Here is a 20039-nt window from a genome sequence, read left to right on the forward strand (position 1 = left end):
CACCTATCCCGCCAAAAATGTTACCAGGCACAGGATAGCGAGCAGCAGCTATTTTGGACACTGAACATCACGACACCTAAACTGCCTATATAACAGGCATGGAAAGCAAAGCATAGCAGTTTCGTAAACCAACATGAAGTGGGCAACCCTAAAAACAAAACAAAGTAAGCCTTGCCAAGCTAAGTTCTACCCCACACGTCACTATTGTGACACAGACAATCTGGACCAGACAATCCAGTGATTGATATCATGAGCATCGATCTATGCAATTACAATATGATTACATGCATCAACCAAGTCAGCGAGCCTGGCAACTCGATCCCGCTAGTTGTCTGTTATGGCGAGCATGGGTTGCTGAAGACCTATTCTAACCTGGATGTTTACAAGTCTGAGTGTGTGATCGTGCTTTGGAGTACCACTGTGTGTCATCTCGCCTACCAATGCATTATCTTTTACTTGGTTATTTAAAGGATAATCAGCTGACATACTGTTTATTTACTGTTTAACGCTGCACTTAGCAATATTCCAGTTACATGACTGTGGTCTGTAAATAATAAAGTCTGGACCAGACAATCCAGTGATTGACATCATGAACATCAACTTATGCAAGTGGCACACAATGACATGCATCAACCAAGTCAGCGAGCCTGAACCACTCGATCCTGTTAGTCGCCTTTTACGACAAGCATGAGCTGATGAAGATATATTCTAACCTAAATCTTCACGATGACACTCACTCATCTACTGATTCAGTTGCAAAAATTATGAAAATTATCATCACTTAAATGAGACCTATCCTTGAAAGGCCAGAATAAGCCTCAAGATAAATCTGAACATGAAGTAATTTCATAAACAGCACACATAAAGTAGAAAAAATATATATTTTGAATTCATAAACATGATAAATTGAAAAGTTCCCCCAGACACACAGAAAGCGATATCAGCTCAAATAGTTATCCACCTGTGGAGGAAACAGAGACTACATCATCAGCGATGCACTTATCAATTGTGTTTCCGTTTTAACACCACAGTCAAAGTTCTGGACAACACGACTCGATACAAGGAAGTGGAATACTCATTTACAGCATATAATCAGGAAAAACAGCTTGTATTGATGATAACCTGAATTCCTAGTTTCCAGGGTATTTACCACACTAGAATGTAGATATGAGTGAGCAAGCGAGTATGGTTTATGCCGCTTTTAGCAATATTCAGCAATATCACAGCGGGGGACACCAGAAATGGGCTTCACACATTGTACCCATGTCAGGAATCAAACCCAGGTCTTTGACGTGATGAGCGAACGCTTTAACCACTAGGCTACCCGACCGCCCCAGAATGTAGATATAATACACCTGAAGCTTAACCTATGAAAGTGGGTGAGTGTGAGTGTGGGCCAGTGGGATGAGTGAGTTGGTAGTCCAGTAGGTGAGTGGGCATGTGGGCCAGTGGGTTAATGGATTAGTGAGTGGGAGAGTAGGTGTGTGGGTCAGTGGGAGAGTGGTCCAGTAGGCAAGTGGGTTAGTGGATTAGTGAGTGGGAGAGTGGTCCGTTAGGCACGTGGGTTAGTGGATTAGTGAATGGGAGAGTAGGTGAGTGGGTCAGTGGGAGAGTGGTCCAGTAAGCGAGTGGGAGAGTGGACTAGTGGGATGAGTGAGTGGGTAAGTGGGCAAGTAGGTGAGTGGGTTGGTGGTCCAGTAGGTGAGTGGGTTGGTGGTCCAGTGGATGAGCGGTCTAGTGGGATGAGTTGGAGAGTGGGAAAGTAGGTGAGTGGGAGAGTGGATGAGTGGGAGAGTTGGCCAGTGAATGAGTGATCTATCGGATGGCATCTGTAAATAACCAAGAATGGTCAAGACAATCCAGGGATTGACATCATGAGCATCGATCTACGCAACTGGGATAAGATGACATGCATGATCCAAGTCAGTGAGCCTGACCACCCGATCCTGTTGGTCACCCCTTACCATGCTTACCAGTGCAAGAGTGGGAGAGTAGTTGAGTGGGCCTGTTGGAGGGTGAGAGAGCGGGACAGCAGGCGAGTGGGATGGACCTAATGCTGTCCCCTGTCTTAGGGTATATTTTGCTGCAGTAATTGTAGAGCTGAACAAGGGTAACAAATCATTGTTTCCACCTGAGTAAAGACAACATACAGGAGTATTATTTCAATGCCTACTCTCCCAAAGGATAACTTTAAAATACAGACAAAATACTGGAGCTTCTTTGATCTGGACAATAACTCATGACAGACAAGTTGATCAAGATTTTGGCAGAGCAATCTTGTTTTCACAATAAATTGCAATAATTTGTCAATTGCCATAATAATCTATCTGATTTTTTTAGAAGTTGTTAAGCTGTGATTGTCCAGTAGTTGGCAAGCGTCTTTAAACATGATGACCTGTTATTCATATCCAACAAAAAGTATGAAAAACAATCTCAAATCAATTTCGATTTTAGGGAAAGAATAAGGTAGCTGGAGCCGGCGGTCTGTAAATAATCAAGTCTTGACCAGAAAATCCAGTGATTGACATCATGAGCATTTAACCACGCAATTGGGATACGATGACATGCATCAACCAAGTCAGTGAGTCTGACCACCCGATCCTGTTAGTCGCCTTTAACGACAAGCATAGTCGCCTTTTACGGCAAGTATGGGCTGCTGAAGACCTTTTCTACCCCGGAATAAATCACCCGATCCCATTAGTCGCTTCTTACGACAAGCATGGGTTGCTGAAGACCTAAAATGTTTAACATTAAATATGTTAGGAGAGTAATGGTAACAAACCTTATGAAGTTGAGTATGGAAAGGCCAGTAATTCTGACAAAATTTAAATGAACGAGATGACAACCATGTCAACCCATTCCCTGTTCAAGAGACCTGTCTTGATAGAGACCTCCTCTCTCCAGGCTGAGTCCCCTGCCTCTAATATCTGATGACTCATAAGCACATGTAGAGCATGTCATATATCCATGATTAAACTAAAAGTATTTTTGCGTCTCGATCACTACTGCATGTACTCATTTCATTTGTGGGGTTATTGTGACCTACATTAAACTGGAAACCCTACCTTCAACGATGATAAGGATTAGGGACATATATATAAAAGACAGTACTCCAATCGAAAATCCTGAATGTTGTAAACTAACTGATTAAACCATATGAGTGAGTAAGTGAGTGAGTGAGTTGTGTTTAACGCCGCTTTTAACAGTATTCCAGTTATATCGTGGCGTGTCAGCTTAATGTGGGAGGAAAGCCCGAAGTGATGCAGGTCTCAGACGTTTACCACTTCGGTAAGTCACTTCACAGGGTGACACCACAATGTTTTTGACACTTGTGTCTCAGGTGTATGTACGTATTCACGTTTCTGGAGTATCATGTAAATTGCCAATAAATCATTATCCACACACAACCTAATCAGGAGTCTCTGCTAAACTTTATATTGCTAAACAAAGTGCATTTGTATCCGTTTATATAATGACACATGAGTCATTTTGTGTTATTTTCCTAATGTGTCTGGAAAGCAGGCCAAATATTCATCATACTAAAGAACAATCTCCTTATCAGCTGTATAAGGAACAGATGAATTACAATGAGTACTTGGCTACTAAATTTAGTTAATCACTCCCCAGGAATCATACTTCTGAAATTGCACATAATCATATACCGTATTCGTCGTAATAAGCGCCTAGGGCACTCTCAAAATTAGAAATAGGGGGCTCTTATTAGAATATTATTTTGGTGAAAAAAAACAGAGTTGAAAGATAAATTTCGTGGTTTATGCTGACGAGTGTGTATACTATGCGAATAAATAAGTCTTGTGTACATTGATCAATCGGAAGGAGTGCTAATTGGTATTGTTCACTAGCCTATATATTAGCAAATGCTGTCGTGGGCGCTTATTAGAGCGGGGTGGCTTATTACGTCAAATACGGTTTGTGTTCTCTCCTCAGGCACAGCTATCATAACTATAGCTCTGATATAGCAGATATACATATATTATGTCTAGATACTTTTGTTGTCATTTATAACAATTCAGGAGGAAAATGAACACTTTTATCAGCTGGTAAGCTATAAAAAAGGAATGTGTGAACAATACAGAAACATCTCGGTATAACCCTAGTCAATGTATGTCCTGCACTGACGAGACCACTGGCCTTATACAGGCGCTACACAGATATTATTTCAGAGTAGTAGTGTCTATAAAAGAGTGATTATCCTATATATCATTGCATGATAATTAAACATTGACAGTGTTGGATGGCGAGGCAGCCGTCAGGTCATCACAGATATGTTTATAGGTTGAGTGAGTACGCCTGGGTTTTGTACAACCAGTGTGTTAAGTCAAGAACAAGCAGACGTGGCATGAGGCAGAGCTGTAGGTGGAGAGACTGTTCTGGGGCCCATTCCACAAAGCGATCTTAGTCCTAAGTTGGTCATAACTCCCATACTTTATCATAGGCTTATGATCAAAGATCGCTTTGTGGAACGGGGCCCTGGGAGCCGTTCCACAAAGCGATGGTAGGGCTATGACGATCGTAACTCCATACTTAAACATAGATTCACGACAGTCGTAACACTATGATCGCTTTGTGGAACGGGGCCCTGGGAGCTGTTCCACAAAGCGATGGTAGGGCTATGACGATCGTAACTCCATACTTAAACATAGATTCACGACAGTCGTAACACTATGATCGCTTTGTGGAACGGGGCCCTGGGAGCTGTTCCACAAAGCGATGGTAGGGCTATGACGATCGTAACTCCATACTTTAACATAGATTCACGACAGTCGTAACACTATGATCGCTTTGTGGAACGGGGCCCTGGGAGCTGTTCCACAAAGCGATGGTAGGGCTATGACGATCGTAACTCCATACATTAACATAGATTCACGACAGTCGTAACACTATGATCGCTTTGTGGAACGGGGCCCTGGGAGCTGTTCCACAAAGCGATCGTAGGGCTATGACGATCGTAACTCCATACTTTAACATAGATTCACGACAGTCGTAACACTATGATCGCTTTGAGGAACAGGGCCCCGGGCCACAGCGAACCATCAGTACCACTTATAGGTGAAACGATACAACAAGGTCACAATACGATATGTATCACTATACATAGGACATGATACAATGTGTATCGCGATACGCATATTTACATCAATTCGCATTGAAACTTCCAATAAATATTTTAGAGCAAGTTCTAAAGGAAAATCTAGCTGTAGACACATGTTTGTAGCGACTATTTTTAGTAGTGAACTTGAAATGCTAATCACAACATATCGTGCGATATCTGACCGACAGAAACACCAGTATAATTAAACATGATTAAACGTGTGGTCAGTTTTATTTCAGCAAGTGTATCGTCTTGTATCGATACAGAAAAGAATGTATCGTGTATCGTATCATCACATGAAAATTCGTTTTCCACCTGTGCACCAATGCATGCCATCAAGCCAATGCATGCCATCAAGCCAACGCATGACATCAAGCCAACACATGACATCAAACCAAAACATGAACTGCTCAGCTACCAAGCTGCCGTTGACCATTGTTTTCACAAAAATAAACATCACTAAACATTTAGTACCAAAATAACTTTGAAACATTGGAAAACTGTTAGGCATCCAATGTCTGAGACGTCCACATTTTCTCTGTCCAGCTGTTTACCAACAGGCTCTTGTAACTTTGCTAACCACAATCAGCTGATTCTAGCCAAACTTCTGGATCAGCATCTCGAAATAACCTGAAGCAACACAGGGATGAGTGAGTTGGTCCACGGGCAAACATTCCCAGGGGAAGTATCTGCTGAGGCATGTCTTTAACTGGTCTAACACTTAGTCTGGGAAAACATTTCTTTAAAATAATTGTAATTTATTTTCTTCAAAAGAACCTTTTCTCATCTGCTGTTATCATGGAAACTAGACTTGCTTCAGTTTGATCTAGACTTGCTTAGACTTTTAGTAAAAAATATCTTTAAAAGAAAACGACTCATGGTCATTGTTTATCATACAATAAAACACTGCATGGAGAATAAACCATGAGGGGTGCAAGTCCATTTTACGAACAGGTGGGTTAAATTTGGTATATCTCTCATATTCTCACAATCCTCAGGTCGATTATCTGTACCTTTTCTCCTAATACCGTTTGTCATATCTCTCCCAGTTTTGGATGCAATTGTTCGGCCACTGCGTTTATCTGTATAGTCCAGCTTCATCTATTGGGAACACTTCCCTCTCAGTTAAATTGTCATCCAGTATATGACATCATCATGTTTGGATCTCCAGAAATGACATCATGATTAGGACAATGTTTTATCGTGAAATAAACCACGCTTCGTTCTTCATTGTTCTTTGTGATTTATCGAGTAGCTATCTTAGACACACATATAGTCAACAAACTCGTCACAAGGACCAGTGACCTCAACAACTCATCACAAGGACCAGTGACCTCAACAACTCATCGCAAGAACCAGTGATCTCAACAAACTCATCACAAGGACCAATGACCTCAACAAACTCACAAGGAGATAGACACAATTTTTATGGATAACAACTTCTTTAATACTGTGAAAAGCAACGTCGCTTTTCACAGTATTAAAGAAGTTGTTATCCATAAAAATTGTGTCTATCTTGTCTTCCATCAACTTCTAAGTAATGCCTATCAAACAAATCACCACAAGGACTTCAGTGACCTCAACAAACTCATCACAAGTGCTCTCAACAAACTCATCACAAGGACCAGTGACCTCAACAACTCATCGCAAGGACCAGTGACCTCAACAACTCATTGAAAGGACCAGTGATCTCAACAAACTCATTGAAAGGACCAGTGATCTCAACAAACTCATCACAAGGACCAGTGACCTCAACAACTCATTGAAAGGACCAGTGATCTCAACAAACTCATCACAAGGACCAGTGACCTCAACAAACTCATCACAAGGACCAGTGACCTCAACAACTCATCGCAAGGACCAGTGATCTCAACAACTCATTGAAAGGACCAGTGATCTCAACAAACTCATTGAAAGGACCAGTGATCTCAACAAACTCATTGAAAGGACCAGTGATCTCAACAAACTCATTGAAAGGACCAGTGATCTCAACAAACTCATCACAAGGACCAGTGACCTCAACAACTCATTGAAAGGACCAGTGATCTCAACAAACTCATCACAAGGACCAGTGACCTCAACAAACTCATCGCAAGGACCAGTGACCTCAACAAACTCATCGCAAGGACCAGTGATCTCAACAAACTCATCACAAGGACCAGTGACCTCAACAAACTCATCGCAAGGACCAGTGACCTCAACAACTCATCGCAAGGACCAGTGACCTCAACAACTCATTGAAAGGACCAGTGATCTCAACAAACTCATTGAAAGGACCAGTGATCTCAACAAACTCATTGAAAGGACCAGTGATCTCAACAAACTCATTGAAAGGACCAGTGATCTCAACAAACTCATCACAAGGACCAGTGACCTCAACAACTCATTGAAAGGACCAGTGATCTCAACAAACTCATCACAAGGACCAGTGACCTCAACAAACTCATCACAGGGACCAGTGACCTAAATGAACTCGTCACAAGGACCAGTTACCTAAATAAACTTGTCGCAAGGACCAGTGACCTAAACGAACTCGTCACAAGGACCAGTGACCTAAATAAACTTGTCACAAGTGACCTCAACAAGTGAGCATCAACAGCTGGATATGTCAGAGACAAAACAAAGCCCTTTGTCTTACATACTGTATTTTCTAACTATAGAGCACACACAGCAAAATGAGCACCTCATTCTAGAGGATGCAGTATTTTGGAAGAAACGATTTTTGGAGTATAATATTATGCACAGCCAAAACCTACATTGTATTGCCTAAGGTCAAGGAGCAGGAGATTCAGATTACTGTTTCTGAAACTTAAAGGAGGAAATAGTCATCAGCTTTTGGGCAACCCCTCTATACAGCTGTATTTTTTTTAAAAGTGAACACTATATTCAGGAAAATATGGTACAACCACCTGATCAATTTACCTCTATTTCTTCGGCTTGCTTGTCTGCGTAAACCCCTAGAGGACTGCGACTTTGTCAGGACATTGGCAATACGAATCTTGATCATGCTGTTTTCATATCCTTTAAGCACATAGTGAGATATCTGGCTGCAGACATTCTCTACCATGTATAATGTCCATAGATGATTCCAACTCAACCACAACTCAAAATCGTCTGGATACTCGCTGCTCTTGATACTTCAATGGCCAAGTAAAACAGAAACAAATCAAACGGACACCATCTTGTTTTTTGGTCACATGACCTCATCTTCATAAATTGCTCTAATATTATATGATAGTTTCAACTCGAACAAAGGGTCAGAAAATATTACCTTGTCATACGGATATAGATTCAGAACAAATTCATCTTACAACATGTGTCTGCAGCCATAAACATGATTAAATATGACACTTAGCATGCTCAGTTTCTTTTTTTACTCTTTTTTTCGTATGCTTAATCATGTTAATATTGGTGTTTACCTAAGATCAACAAATCAAGAACATACGCAGATAAAAAATTAGCTTTGGAGGAGGAAAATGAAACCAGACTCCTGACAAGGAGCTATTATTGTTTTAACATATAGGAAAAACCCAAATTCTCATATTGTAAGTGGCTTATTCATTCCAAATTTCGATCAGGGATTACAGATTATTTCAAATTTTAAGGTCACTTTAGCGATATATAGAAACCCTGACAGTCCATCTTCCCGAGGCAAAAGAGTTAACTGACTATATAAGTCCAGTTTCCACCCTTGCCGAACTAGGCTGGTATTAAGGAATTGCATTTCAGCTAGACTAACGAGTCTATGCATTGTCCAATCAAAATAGCGCAACGAGGTAGAAATCCGGTTTGTAAACTGTCATGCAGATTTCGGTCGATTGCAGGATTTGCAAAACATGTGCACCGCCAGGCAGGATGAAGGGAGGAGTATCATACGTAAGTATCATAATTATCATATGTCGTCTAAAGGGTAACAGATTAACATGACCATCCCAGTATACAATATTTGAATGAGAGTCTAAAAGATTTGTTTATTTGTTTATTTAACGCTGCACTCAGCAATATTCCAGCTATCTATATGATGTCAGTCTGTACATAATTTAGTCTGGACCAGACAATCCAGTGAATGACATCATGCGCATCGATCTACGTAACTGGGATACGTTGACATGCATCAACCAAATTAGTGAACCTGACTACCCGATCCCATTAGTCTCCTCTTACGACAAGCATGGGATGCTCCAGTCGGTGCTCATAGAGACAACATGACCTTCCTACAGCTTTCCAAAACCGATTGGCTCATAGTCAATGTACACAGAAAAGGTCCTCAAAATCTTCAGGAGATATTCGGCTCATCCAACTGATTTTGACAGACAAGCCTGTCCTAACTTGGCTGTGTTGACCAGTCTACTAGTGGTCATCAGCTGGACAAACAGACAAACAAACACAGACACGCCCCCAACAGGCGGCCATGTTCAAGCAAGAGTTGAACAAACAGCAGGTTTAGTTTAGCCACCAAAGATATTGTGACTAGTTGATTCAACTAATTTGAAGTGACTGGGGTGTAGCACGTAGCTGACTGTCATCCGACCATGGTGACTGTTTCCAAACTTTGATTATTTTTTTCATTCTCCTAACTTAACCCCAAGCCACATTCTCAAGGATTAAACATGTATCTATTAATCCCCTTTTTTCCGAAAATAGGATCAAAGGTGTCTTAACTTTCGTAAACAAACATTCGCGATGTTGATTCTTAGATTTCTGAATGACAAGTACCATGCGCACGTAATTTCTATTTCAATCGTGTTGTTTTAAATAGGGATGACAGGAGGACTACAATCAATAACTGACAATATAAGGAAGTTACAAGATATGACTTTAATGAAAATTCAAATTTCTAAAGGAAAAATGTTTATCCAATGTCAACAAGATCGAAGTTTCCAACTGTGATCGGCCTTGCACTTTGCCCCCTACAAGCCAGAATGTTAAAACTGACATCACACCTTGGTATGACATATCACAGTGTCATCATGACACACATAACTGTTAGGACATGGCTGGAAAGTACTTTCATTCAGTGACAGATGACACAGACTATCAGTGTAAGCTCATGTAGCACGGATGGACAAACATCAACACACACTACACCATGTACACAAATGCCAGTAAACATTAATCACAACCAGTGATTTTAAAGTTTCGAGTCTCCTTGTTTTGTTCAACCAAGGACAGAGACTTTCAGAACATGAAAGTGCAACAGGAAGCTTTAAGTGTTTGTTTTGTTTTGTTTGTTGTGTAATGCCACACTTGGCAATAGTCCAGCTATATGATGTCGGTCTGTAAATATTGGACTCTGGATCAGACAATCCAGTGACTGACATCATGAGCTTGATCTACCAATTGGGACCGATGACATGCATCAACCAAGCCACCGAGCTTGACCACCCAATCCCGTTTGTCGCCTTTTACGGCAAGCATGGGTTGCTGAAGACCTATTCTACCCCGGATCTTCACATTTTCACAACAAAGGATTCTGGCATGATATATACTGACATGCATCAACCAAGTCAGTACCACACGATGCTGTTGTCTCCTTTGGCAAAAAGCATGGGTTGCTGAGGACCAATTCTAACCCAGATATTGACAGGAAAGTGAAATTGGCCGAACACATACCTGTACTATCCATGTTGGAAATTGAACACTTTAACCACCTGCCCCTACTCTGGAACAAGCTGAGAATTTGTTCTTCTATGGCATAGTTGTTTTGTTTTAAATAAATCAGATATCTGAAAACTCTGAAAGACTAACTAAAATAGTCATACCTGATTAATAATTCAAAAATATGTCTTTGGAACCATAGAATACATACTATGTGATCTATCTTTGCTTCTTGTTTCCAATAAATATCTAGAAACCATGGCAACATGACATCGGACATTCAAGCTTTGCATCAAACAACACAAAGGGACCAATCAATTTGATTTGTCAACAACGACAAAAATAGTCCCAGAAAAATAATAGTTATGCTTCAGACTTGAAAAAAGAAGAAATTGTCTTAAAGCTGCTTTTATTTTATATTTAGGCTCATAGTTTTCAATAAACATAAAATGAAAAAAATATTTGGTTCAGCAAATGTAGCGCAAAAATATTTAGTCTCCATACAAAATCTCAGCCTCCCTCCCTGAAAATATCAAATGGTCGTTCCCTAATCTCATTGTGATTGTAACACATAACAAACCATTTAAGTACTTGTATTCCCCTGACTGTATCTAGCCAAGAAGTTGATACACCTGCGGTTGCCTCACAACAAATCAATGACTTTCACACTACAAAGAGGGATAATCTCGTTAACTTACTGAGTTCCTATCAATGACAGTGCCAGTCCCCATGGTCTCTCCTACCTGGATCAATCACCTACTCTATGAACAACAGAGCAATCATCTCTGTGTATTCAGTAAGCCAGTGTCGCCATCACTTGATGGGGAACACAAAACAAACTTGGCTTATTTGATATTTTGAAACCTTCGAATTCAACATACATGGGCAAATAGTATTAGAGCGGGTGAATATGGTTTTATGCCGCTTTTAGCAATATTCCAGCAATATCACAGTGGGGGACACCAGAAATGTGCTTCACACATAGTACCCATATGGAGAGGGGGGACAATCAGAATACATTGCAATCTTGTTTTCTTGGGAAACAGAGAAATATCTGTCTGTCTGTCTGTCTGTCTGTCTGTCTGTCTGTCTGACTGAAAATATATAATCATGGGTCAGCTCAAGCCAGATACAATAAACTATCTTACAAACACACATATTATGAACTGATGGATGTAAAAAAACTGTTTTTGGTCCCAGCCATTTGTTAATAACGAACTGACAGATATAACAAACTGTTTTTGGACCCCGCCCATTTGCTTGTATATATGCTTGTATATATGCTGTATACATGGTATATATGCTCATAATGAACTACCCGGTACATTTAAAACAAATTAAAATTAATGGTCCATCTGAGTTCATTTTAACCGTAGTTTACTGTGTATATGTTTATAACAAACTACAGTCATAGCAAACTAAATTTCGAGGTCCCTTTGAGTTCATCACAACTGTTGTTTTACTGCTTCTTCCACTCCCAGGAGATATAAGCACAATGAAATTGCATCACATTGCTCTGCATGTGGTATGTCCTCTCTGGCTACATCAGTCATCACTGGACCACTTACACAGCAGCTCCACTGGCAATCCTTCTATTAGAAATTAGGTAATCAACATCTGAAACCGATTCCCATCCACCTAATACTAAATCCATTCCATCGCCTATGCCATGGATGATAAACTTCCACTACACCCCAAAATGTCTGATATGAAGACCAGCTTCACTTAGCCTGGTGGAGTGTTTGTCAAGGGACCAGATGTGGAACGCCATGTTCCCTAAGTGCAGGGACCACAGAAAGGTGGAAGCTGAGACGACCCAGCCCTCGTCTAACAAGGTGTTCCAGTTGATGTCAAATGGCTAAACACTGAATTCCCTATGGGATCTATAACTATACCATCTGCTGTAAACTGTTTGAAACATATGGGTTGGACTTGGAATAGATTAACATTTAGTCTCGGAAATTAAACTATTTTACAGACAAAAACTTTGTTAAATTATCTTAATAAAACATAATAAAAAGGAGCCAAGAGACCTCTTCCTTTTCTTGAAACTGCATTATCTAGACTTGCCAGCTGTTATAGACTTGCATGGGCTGTGATGGATTATTTTTATTTCAGGGTCGGTATCACAGAATTGACTTGGAACTATGGTGAGTTCCCAGATTCGTGGTAGAAATAAAAATCCTGTTGTCTTCTGACATCATTAAGTGATGTCATCCATCCCAGGGAGGATTTTCTTGTTTGCCCTTTTCTTGATCTCTGGGCTTGGGTACTTCTCACTACACTTCCAATGACACTGACGTGTGGCAGAAATGTGAAAATCTGTTGTCTTATAAAATCCTCAGGGCATGTCAGCCATTTTATCATTTCATGTTTGTTTTTTTCTGTCTCAGAGCTTGGACTTTTCACGATCCTGACAATGACTCGGATTAACTGACCATGTTATTACATTCGGCATACCCCGTAACCGCATTGCCATACCTCGTGTACCATTCTTACGGGTTAGTGATATTGTTTAGCTTACCCTGTCATTATCAGAAATGATGAAAATATACAAAGTATGTAATAACTGCCCATAATCCGTGTCTGCTGAGAAACGGATTATTCAAGGCTGAAAACTGATTTCTGATTTGGGGTTGTTATGCTTTCAAAATTTAACGTGTTGATACAAACATATTTCCCTACCTTAAATAAGGTAGTAACAAGCAAACCCTTTTTCTCTTGGTCATATCACTACTTGAGCCAGAAGACTTTCCAGCCTATGTCTGTATGCATCTACTGGAAACCTTTCCATTCGATCTTCATGCAGAGCACAGCGTACAGGCAGGCTAGGTAGGTGGTGTGTGATCAGAGATTAGAGTAGCACAAGACATACTTATCGTAACTTATCTTTTTAACCATTATCAGCATTTGAAGGCACAATATGGACAATGTGGACCTTAAAGTACTAAAATTGTGTCTAACGCATACAAGTTTATTAGAAAGGTCATTGAAGGTCAAGGCCAATACATTTAATTCCAAGAAGTTTTGATTGCATTGTACTTACTGAATGCTGATGCGTTTACTCGTAGGCTGGTGGGGTCCTTATCATAGCTGTTCCGGGCTTTCTTCTTCCCTTTGTCTTTCTGCTTGTCGAGATTATCCACCCCTATCCCATCTCCAATGCTGGAGGGGTCGTCAAAGTCTTTTTTAGGTGTGGATTGTAAACACCCCATACTGATTTGTGAGTGATTACCTCCTGGGCATGCAAAAAGTTCACAGGTCACTTAATTAGGTCAAGGTCGCACAAGGTTAGCAGGTGTCAACAGTCCTGCTGGTGGTCCCTGTCTGGCTGTCACCATTCACTGCCCGACTTGTCTGTCTGGAGCCATGTTGGTTCTTTCTGAAACAAGATGGTTGATTGATATGCAGATGAATTCACTGATGCAAAACAAAACAATTATTGGAGAATTAATATTACTTATTCAATCTGAATTTATTTAAAACCTGCAAAACCTGTAAACTTAACCATGTTAACAGTACTACTGATAACAATGTTAGAAGTAAAGAGGATTGTGGAGTCTTCCAGGTAGGCTTTGTTCCTACATTGATAATCTAGGGACCTCTTGAATAATTAAATACAAAATTAGCATGCTTATGATAAATATCCTTTGACTTTCAGATTCATTTTCGAAAACTCTCTGTTCTAAAAGAACTTAATGGCTATTCGACAGATCATCTGTCTTGAGTTTCCTCAATGATTATTAGATTCCTCCACACTGCTGCATGTAACATGCAGGATACAAATGCATTGAACAACACATATTTGAGCGATTCTTCAGATTGTCGGACAAAACAAATGTTGGACAAAACAGCATGACATTTGACAATGTGTCTGCCATAAGTGTGTTTGACACTTGTAGCTATCTTATCTCATATATTAAATTACAACAATCTGTAAAAATAAATCTTTCAAAAATAATAATAAATCATCATACAAAATATATATAGTAACATGGATAGTCATGTGGTAGTAGGCATGGCTCATGTGAACAGAACTTGCAGTATAAAACCTAGAGATGTTCTCCATAACATCATCTAAAACCCCAAAATTTATTATCTTAAACAACGACCTATTGACTTTCAGTTTCACCCAGAAGTTTAAGATCAAACATTGACTTGTATTCATAAGTCATGCCAAAATCTCATACAAAATATTGAGCAGACATTTTTATTCCAGAAATTGTTATCCACAAATTTTAGCACTGACTAGACATTTTTTTTCCATAATTCAAGAGATGTAGAAAAGATGAGACAAAGTTGATGTTGATAGCACTGATGCCATTGGTAACCTAAGCCATAACCTTGTCTACACATCCTCAAATCTACATCATATTCTATGAACCATGCACTTTCGTAAATGCTACGTTCATAAATATTCCTCCCACTCTTTCTGAATTCCACCTTCCTCATCTTACATGTTTAAAGCCATCTTCATCAGCTTAACCATTTCCTACCACCAATTAACCTGAAGAATTTGGCTACATTTAATAACCATCCTCCATCCTTCATCCCCCTACTGTATCAATCCTTGAAATGAAGCTGAGACAATGTGACACATACTTCCATATCATCCCCACTGTTAGAGAACTGTTACCTGCCTGGACAATACGTCCCACATCACTTCCAAATGATTCCCTAACAACCCATGTGTTCCTTCAATCAGAGTAGGGCAGATCCCCTCAAGATGCAGACAACATATGGTGATGTAAGGCATGGCAGTACTCCTTCTACTCCTCCATCACTGCAGTAATGACAAAAACAAACATCCCTGTTGCTGGCTCACTCACTCTCCTCCGCCTCACTAATCTTATCAGTTGATATAGGCCTCTGAGGAGATCCTGTGAGCTGATAGGGTAATTTAACTCTTCCCCCATGTTTCTACTGGCTATTGTCCTGATTGTTGCAGTCTGATCGCCATAGTGGGAGAGTCCTATTAGGAAGTACAATGACCCCTAGGGTTGGGCTTAGTAGTACCTGCTATACGCCCCAGGGTAAGCTAGGATACTTAACTATTATTACCTTATATTCATTATGATACTATAATATATTTGGACAGACTTTTGCTTCCCTTGTCATGGTGATGATGATTTATGTGAGGTGCGTATCTACAAACTCTCACGCTTTTGGCCGGAGATTCAAGCATTTTTAAAATCCTTAATTCACATTATGAACTTCAGCTTCAGTGTCTGTGCATGTATGCATGAGTGTGCATATCTGCATGTGTATGTGTTTGCATGCGCAAGTTTCAAAAGAGAGGGGAGGCGTACAGAGTAGAATAATAAAGAGATTATTATATTTTTAAGCATTTTCTACTAATTTGCTTCCGCAGAAACATACAAATACTGATATTCATTTTGAAAAATCCGTATGACACACACTGCCGCAATATTTAATCTCTGTAATCATGGTAATAATATCCTGTTACTGAGACAGATCAATGTTTATAACCTTGGCACACAACCCAACGCAGGAATCTTTTCGTATATCCTTATACGTCCTTGTACACTAAATCAACAAATAAGGCAAATAAAACATTATCCTTAATCTTACCTAATACTGACAACGAAACTTTAATAATGTATAATACATCTCGTGACACAGTTTCTAAAACAAGCTTCGGTTGAGTGTATAATCATGATAATCATTATCAGCTGAACAACACTTTATTATTGTATACAAACAAGTTTCCACAGATTAATTAGATTGGTTGGTTTGTTGTTTAACACCGCACTCAGCAATATTACAGCTATATGACAGCGGTCTGTAAATAATCAAGTTTAGACTAAGACAATCCAGTGATTAATTTCATGGGCATCGATCAATGCAATTGGGATCGATGACATGCATCAACCAAGTCAGCGAGCCTGACCACCCGATCCTGTTAGACGCCTTTTACGACAAGGATAGTCACCTTTTACGGCATGCATGGGTTGCTGAAGACCTATTCTACCCCGGAATCTTCACGGGGCTCCACAGATTAGAGCTGAGGTAAACCATAATAAGCTTGTGTAAAACACTTCAACTTCAGCTACTTCAGTTTGTCTACCCCGCCCCAATATCCTCTTATCAATAACTCTTAATGGTATTTACCTTGGTCAATAAAAAATGAACCATGTTGGCATTGTGTTGAAAAGAAGACACACAATTCATGTGTGCAAACATGCATTCAAACTATCTGTATTTAGTCTCCAACCAACCTCGCTTTTGATTGGGAAGTCACGACTATGTCAGTGTGATTTCAACTGACTTTTGTTACTTTCGCAACTGCAATATCACTGCGTCATTACCCACCCTGTAGGGTCCCCAGCAATCTGTGCTGGTTGAAGAAGGCGAGAAAATGGATTGGGTGGTCGGAGTCTGTGACTTGGCAAGGATTCAATAAGACATAGCCACTTGTCTATCAGTCCGGAACTTTGAGTAACAATCTAGATGCTAGACGGACTGGTTGTTTTAAAACCAAACTCTAGTTATGAATACACAATGCCATTTAGAAAGTGGTCAAATGTAACAAATGTTATATTTGGGATAACACTTTCTTAGTAAAATACAGATTCTCGTACTTTTTTGGGGTTGAGTCCCGTCTGGGATTCGAACCCACACATGCCAGAGTGAGGCACCTAATTGCCAGCACACAAATCAGCGATCTAACCCACTCAGCCACAAAATGAAAGTCCGACAACTGGTAGTCTAGATCACGTACTTTGAGTGCCCCTCTGACAAGTGTAAATTGGCACGGCTCCCATGGCCGAAAGCTATGAATACACAATGCCATAGAAAGTGGTCAAATGTAACAAATGTTATATTTGGGATAACACTTTCTTAGTAAAATACAGATTCTCGTACTTTTGGGGGGTTGAGAAAGTGTTATCCCAAATATAACATTTGGTACAAACTCTAGTTGTTTTACATAGCCACTAGTCCAAAATATGCTGTGGAATCATTGGATATGACCAATGGTGTCAACTCTAACCCTGCTTGGTTAGTAGCGTGTCCTCTTACCATGTTTACCCCGACCGCGTGGATCGTTGCTTACAATATCATCATGCATCATCAAAACAAAAACATAGTTTCACTCATAAGAAAGATGGATCCCATGTAAAAGCCCAGGCTGCAAGTGAGTGAATTATTAGAGGTGCGACTGCGAGGTATTAGCAGTATACCACTGATTGAAATACTAATGATCACATATCATAATCAGCCCTGTAAGTAGCGACCATTTTGGTTGCCAAATGCGATGTAAATCTATGATTGGCACCCTAAATTTTCTACTGCTAGCCACATGGCTACATACAAGTCATACTGGTGACAATATCTGTTTAAGATATCTGTTGGCTCCTTAAAACTTAGGTCAGGCTCCTAAAATATAAATGCTAGGACAGCTTGGCTCTTTAACAAATAAACAACCTAGAGGGCTGACAATACATAGGGAAAATGCCGATGTATTTCGGGGTGTTTCAATATCATGCATATTTTCATCTTGTTGACAAAGTTTACAGCAGTGATAGAAATTGGCAGTAGTCCTATAGTCCTTGCCCAACTTACCAATAGTTGAGGTATCATAAGGACAAGTAGACATTTGCCATTTCTATGAGTTTTGCTATATGCAGAGCTCCAGATAAGCTTTTAGTGTTGTGGGTATTTTACCCATGCATTTTAAAATCACTGGATATCAGTAATTCTATCTGGGTATTCAAATTTCTGTTACTCACTAGTTTTTACACATGTGGGTATTTAAAGGGGCACTGATATAACGCCATTCCCCGGACTGGTTGTTGCCTTTGTTATTGTTTTTTTCCCGGTGAGTACCCGGATGATACGCAACGCAACTGAGCGTGACCAGAGTCTGGGCTACCGTCTGCAAGGACAGCTAAATAAACTTGGAGGCTGGAGGCAAGAACTGTTTTACGCATTTTTGAACACTGATTGCATGGTTAACTGTGATCTATAAAGATTTCGACAAAGGGCGCATGTTAATTAATTTCTTCAGCCTAAACAAACAGACAAAAAGAACGGCGGAGCTCATCGGATGACGTCATTTGGAAATACCCCAGATGGTTATAGTTTAATAATATAAAAAAGTATCCATGCAGTGAAAGCATTTTCAGATTTCGGATTGCGTCGATAATACGATTACTACTCCCTTGTTGTCATCCACGTTTTCTGGTATAACCCTACACTTGTGTATTTGTCGTTATTCACTTGATTCTCAGTTAATGAATTTATTACAGGTACAATTAGTGGTAGCACCACTTAGATTACCTGACAAAGGTTCCCATTTGGCATTTATTCTGTCTGGGGTAATTATTCAATCTAAATCCAGGTTTGAAGTGAGGTGAAATGTGTGTTATGTAATATGCACGTGGCAGCCCAGCAAGAGGTGAATGATCAATTGATTTACTTTTTCTGTAAATCAACGGATCGTTCCTAGTCATCAAAGGATTAACAGAAAATACGTTGATTGATTAATCACTGTTATCTTGCACAGTGGATATGTTAAAAGTGAGTGTTTACATGTCAAGGTTTACTAAAACAAAGGGAATACACTCATATCATGGCGTGAAGTGCCGATGTAAAAACAACATACTTTGTTCAAAGGGTTAACTGATAATACGTTGATTGATTGCTCATTGTTATCTATCACTCAATGGATTTTTTAGGAGCCGTGGACATTATGAAAATAGTTGTCACGTGGGCTTTCTCAGCCGACCCTTGAGACTTGACACCGATGTGAAACACCTGAAACAATCTAAGTGATCAGCTGAGAAACGAACACGGGTTATAATATCCCAAAACGATATATATCTTTTAAAATATTTGACTGTTACAGAGACACATGACATCGAATAAGTTTCTTTGTACAGCTACAGGCAAGTGGGATATTGTTCCTTTGTGTGGATATTCACGGATACATTCCTCGAACAAGGAAGCTGCCTAAAATTTATACACATAAATTTGGTAGGTTGTAATTATGATATTTGCATTTTGTTTTCCTTCATTTGCTGTAGCATTGAACCGATTCGTTCTTGTTCCTCTACGTCTTGTTTGAGAAATTCTTCAATGCGCGATAGACGTTGTTTTCACAAGTCTTTTCCTTTGTGAGCGTGTATATATTACCGTCTATTTGTAAAATGTGATTCTCTCAGGCAATTTATAAAACGTATAAATATTTCAGTCATTTTGACTGAAACATCTGTCCAGATTGACTAAAATTGATTAAGTTGATCAAAAGGGCCTAAAAACATCACAACAGATTATTGTGTAGGATTAGAAGCCAAACAACATAGAA

The 20039-nt window shown here is 39.7% G+C and overlaps 1 protein-coding gene across 3 annotated transcripts in view; it reads right to left on the minus strand.

The window, feature by feature from the left end:
• Positions 1-20039, minus strand: part of LOC139480061 (tyrosine-protein kinase Yes-like) — a 65198-nt gene that overhangs the window by 21293 nt on the left and 23866 nt on the right. For all 3 annotated transcript variants that reach the window (XM_071263040.1, XM_071263041.1, XM_071263042.1), the window contains exon 2: positions 13758-14093. In XM_071263040.1, the coding sequence (XP_071119141.1) occupies positions 13758-13926 (169 nt within the window). In that variant the 5' untranslated portion in view covers positions 13927-14093. The remainder of the gene's footprint in view (positions 1-13757; positions 14094-20039) is intronic.

Source organism: Haliotis cracherodii, unplaced genomic scaffold, assembly GCF_022045235.1.
Source record: "Haliotis cracherodii isolate W230 unplaced genomic scaffold, xgHalCrac1.p SCAF_4, whole genome shotgun sequence".
NCBI classification, from domain to species: domain Eukaryota; kingdom Metazoa; phylum Mollusca; class Gastropoda; order Lepetellida; family Haliotidae; genus Haliotis; species Haliotis cracherodii.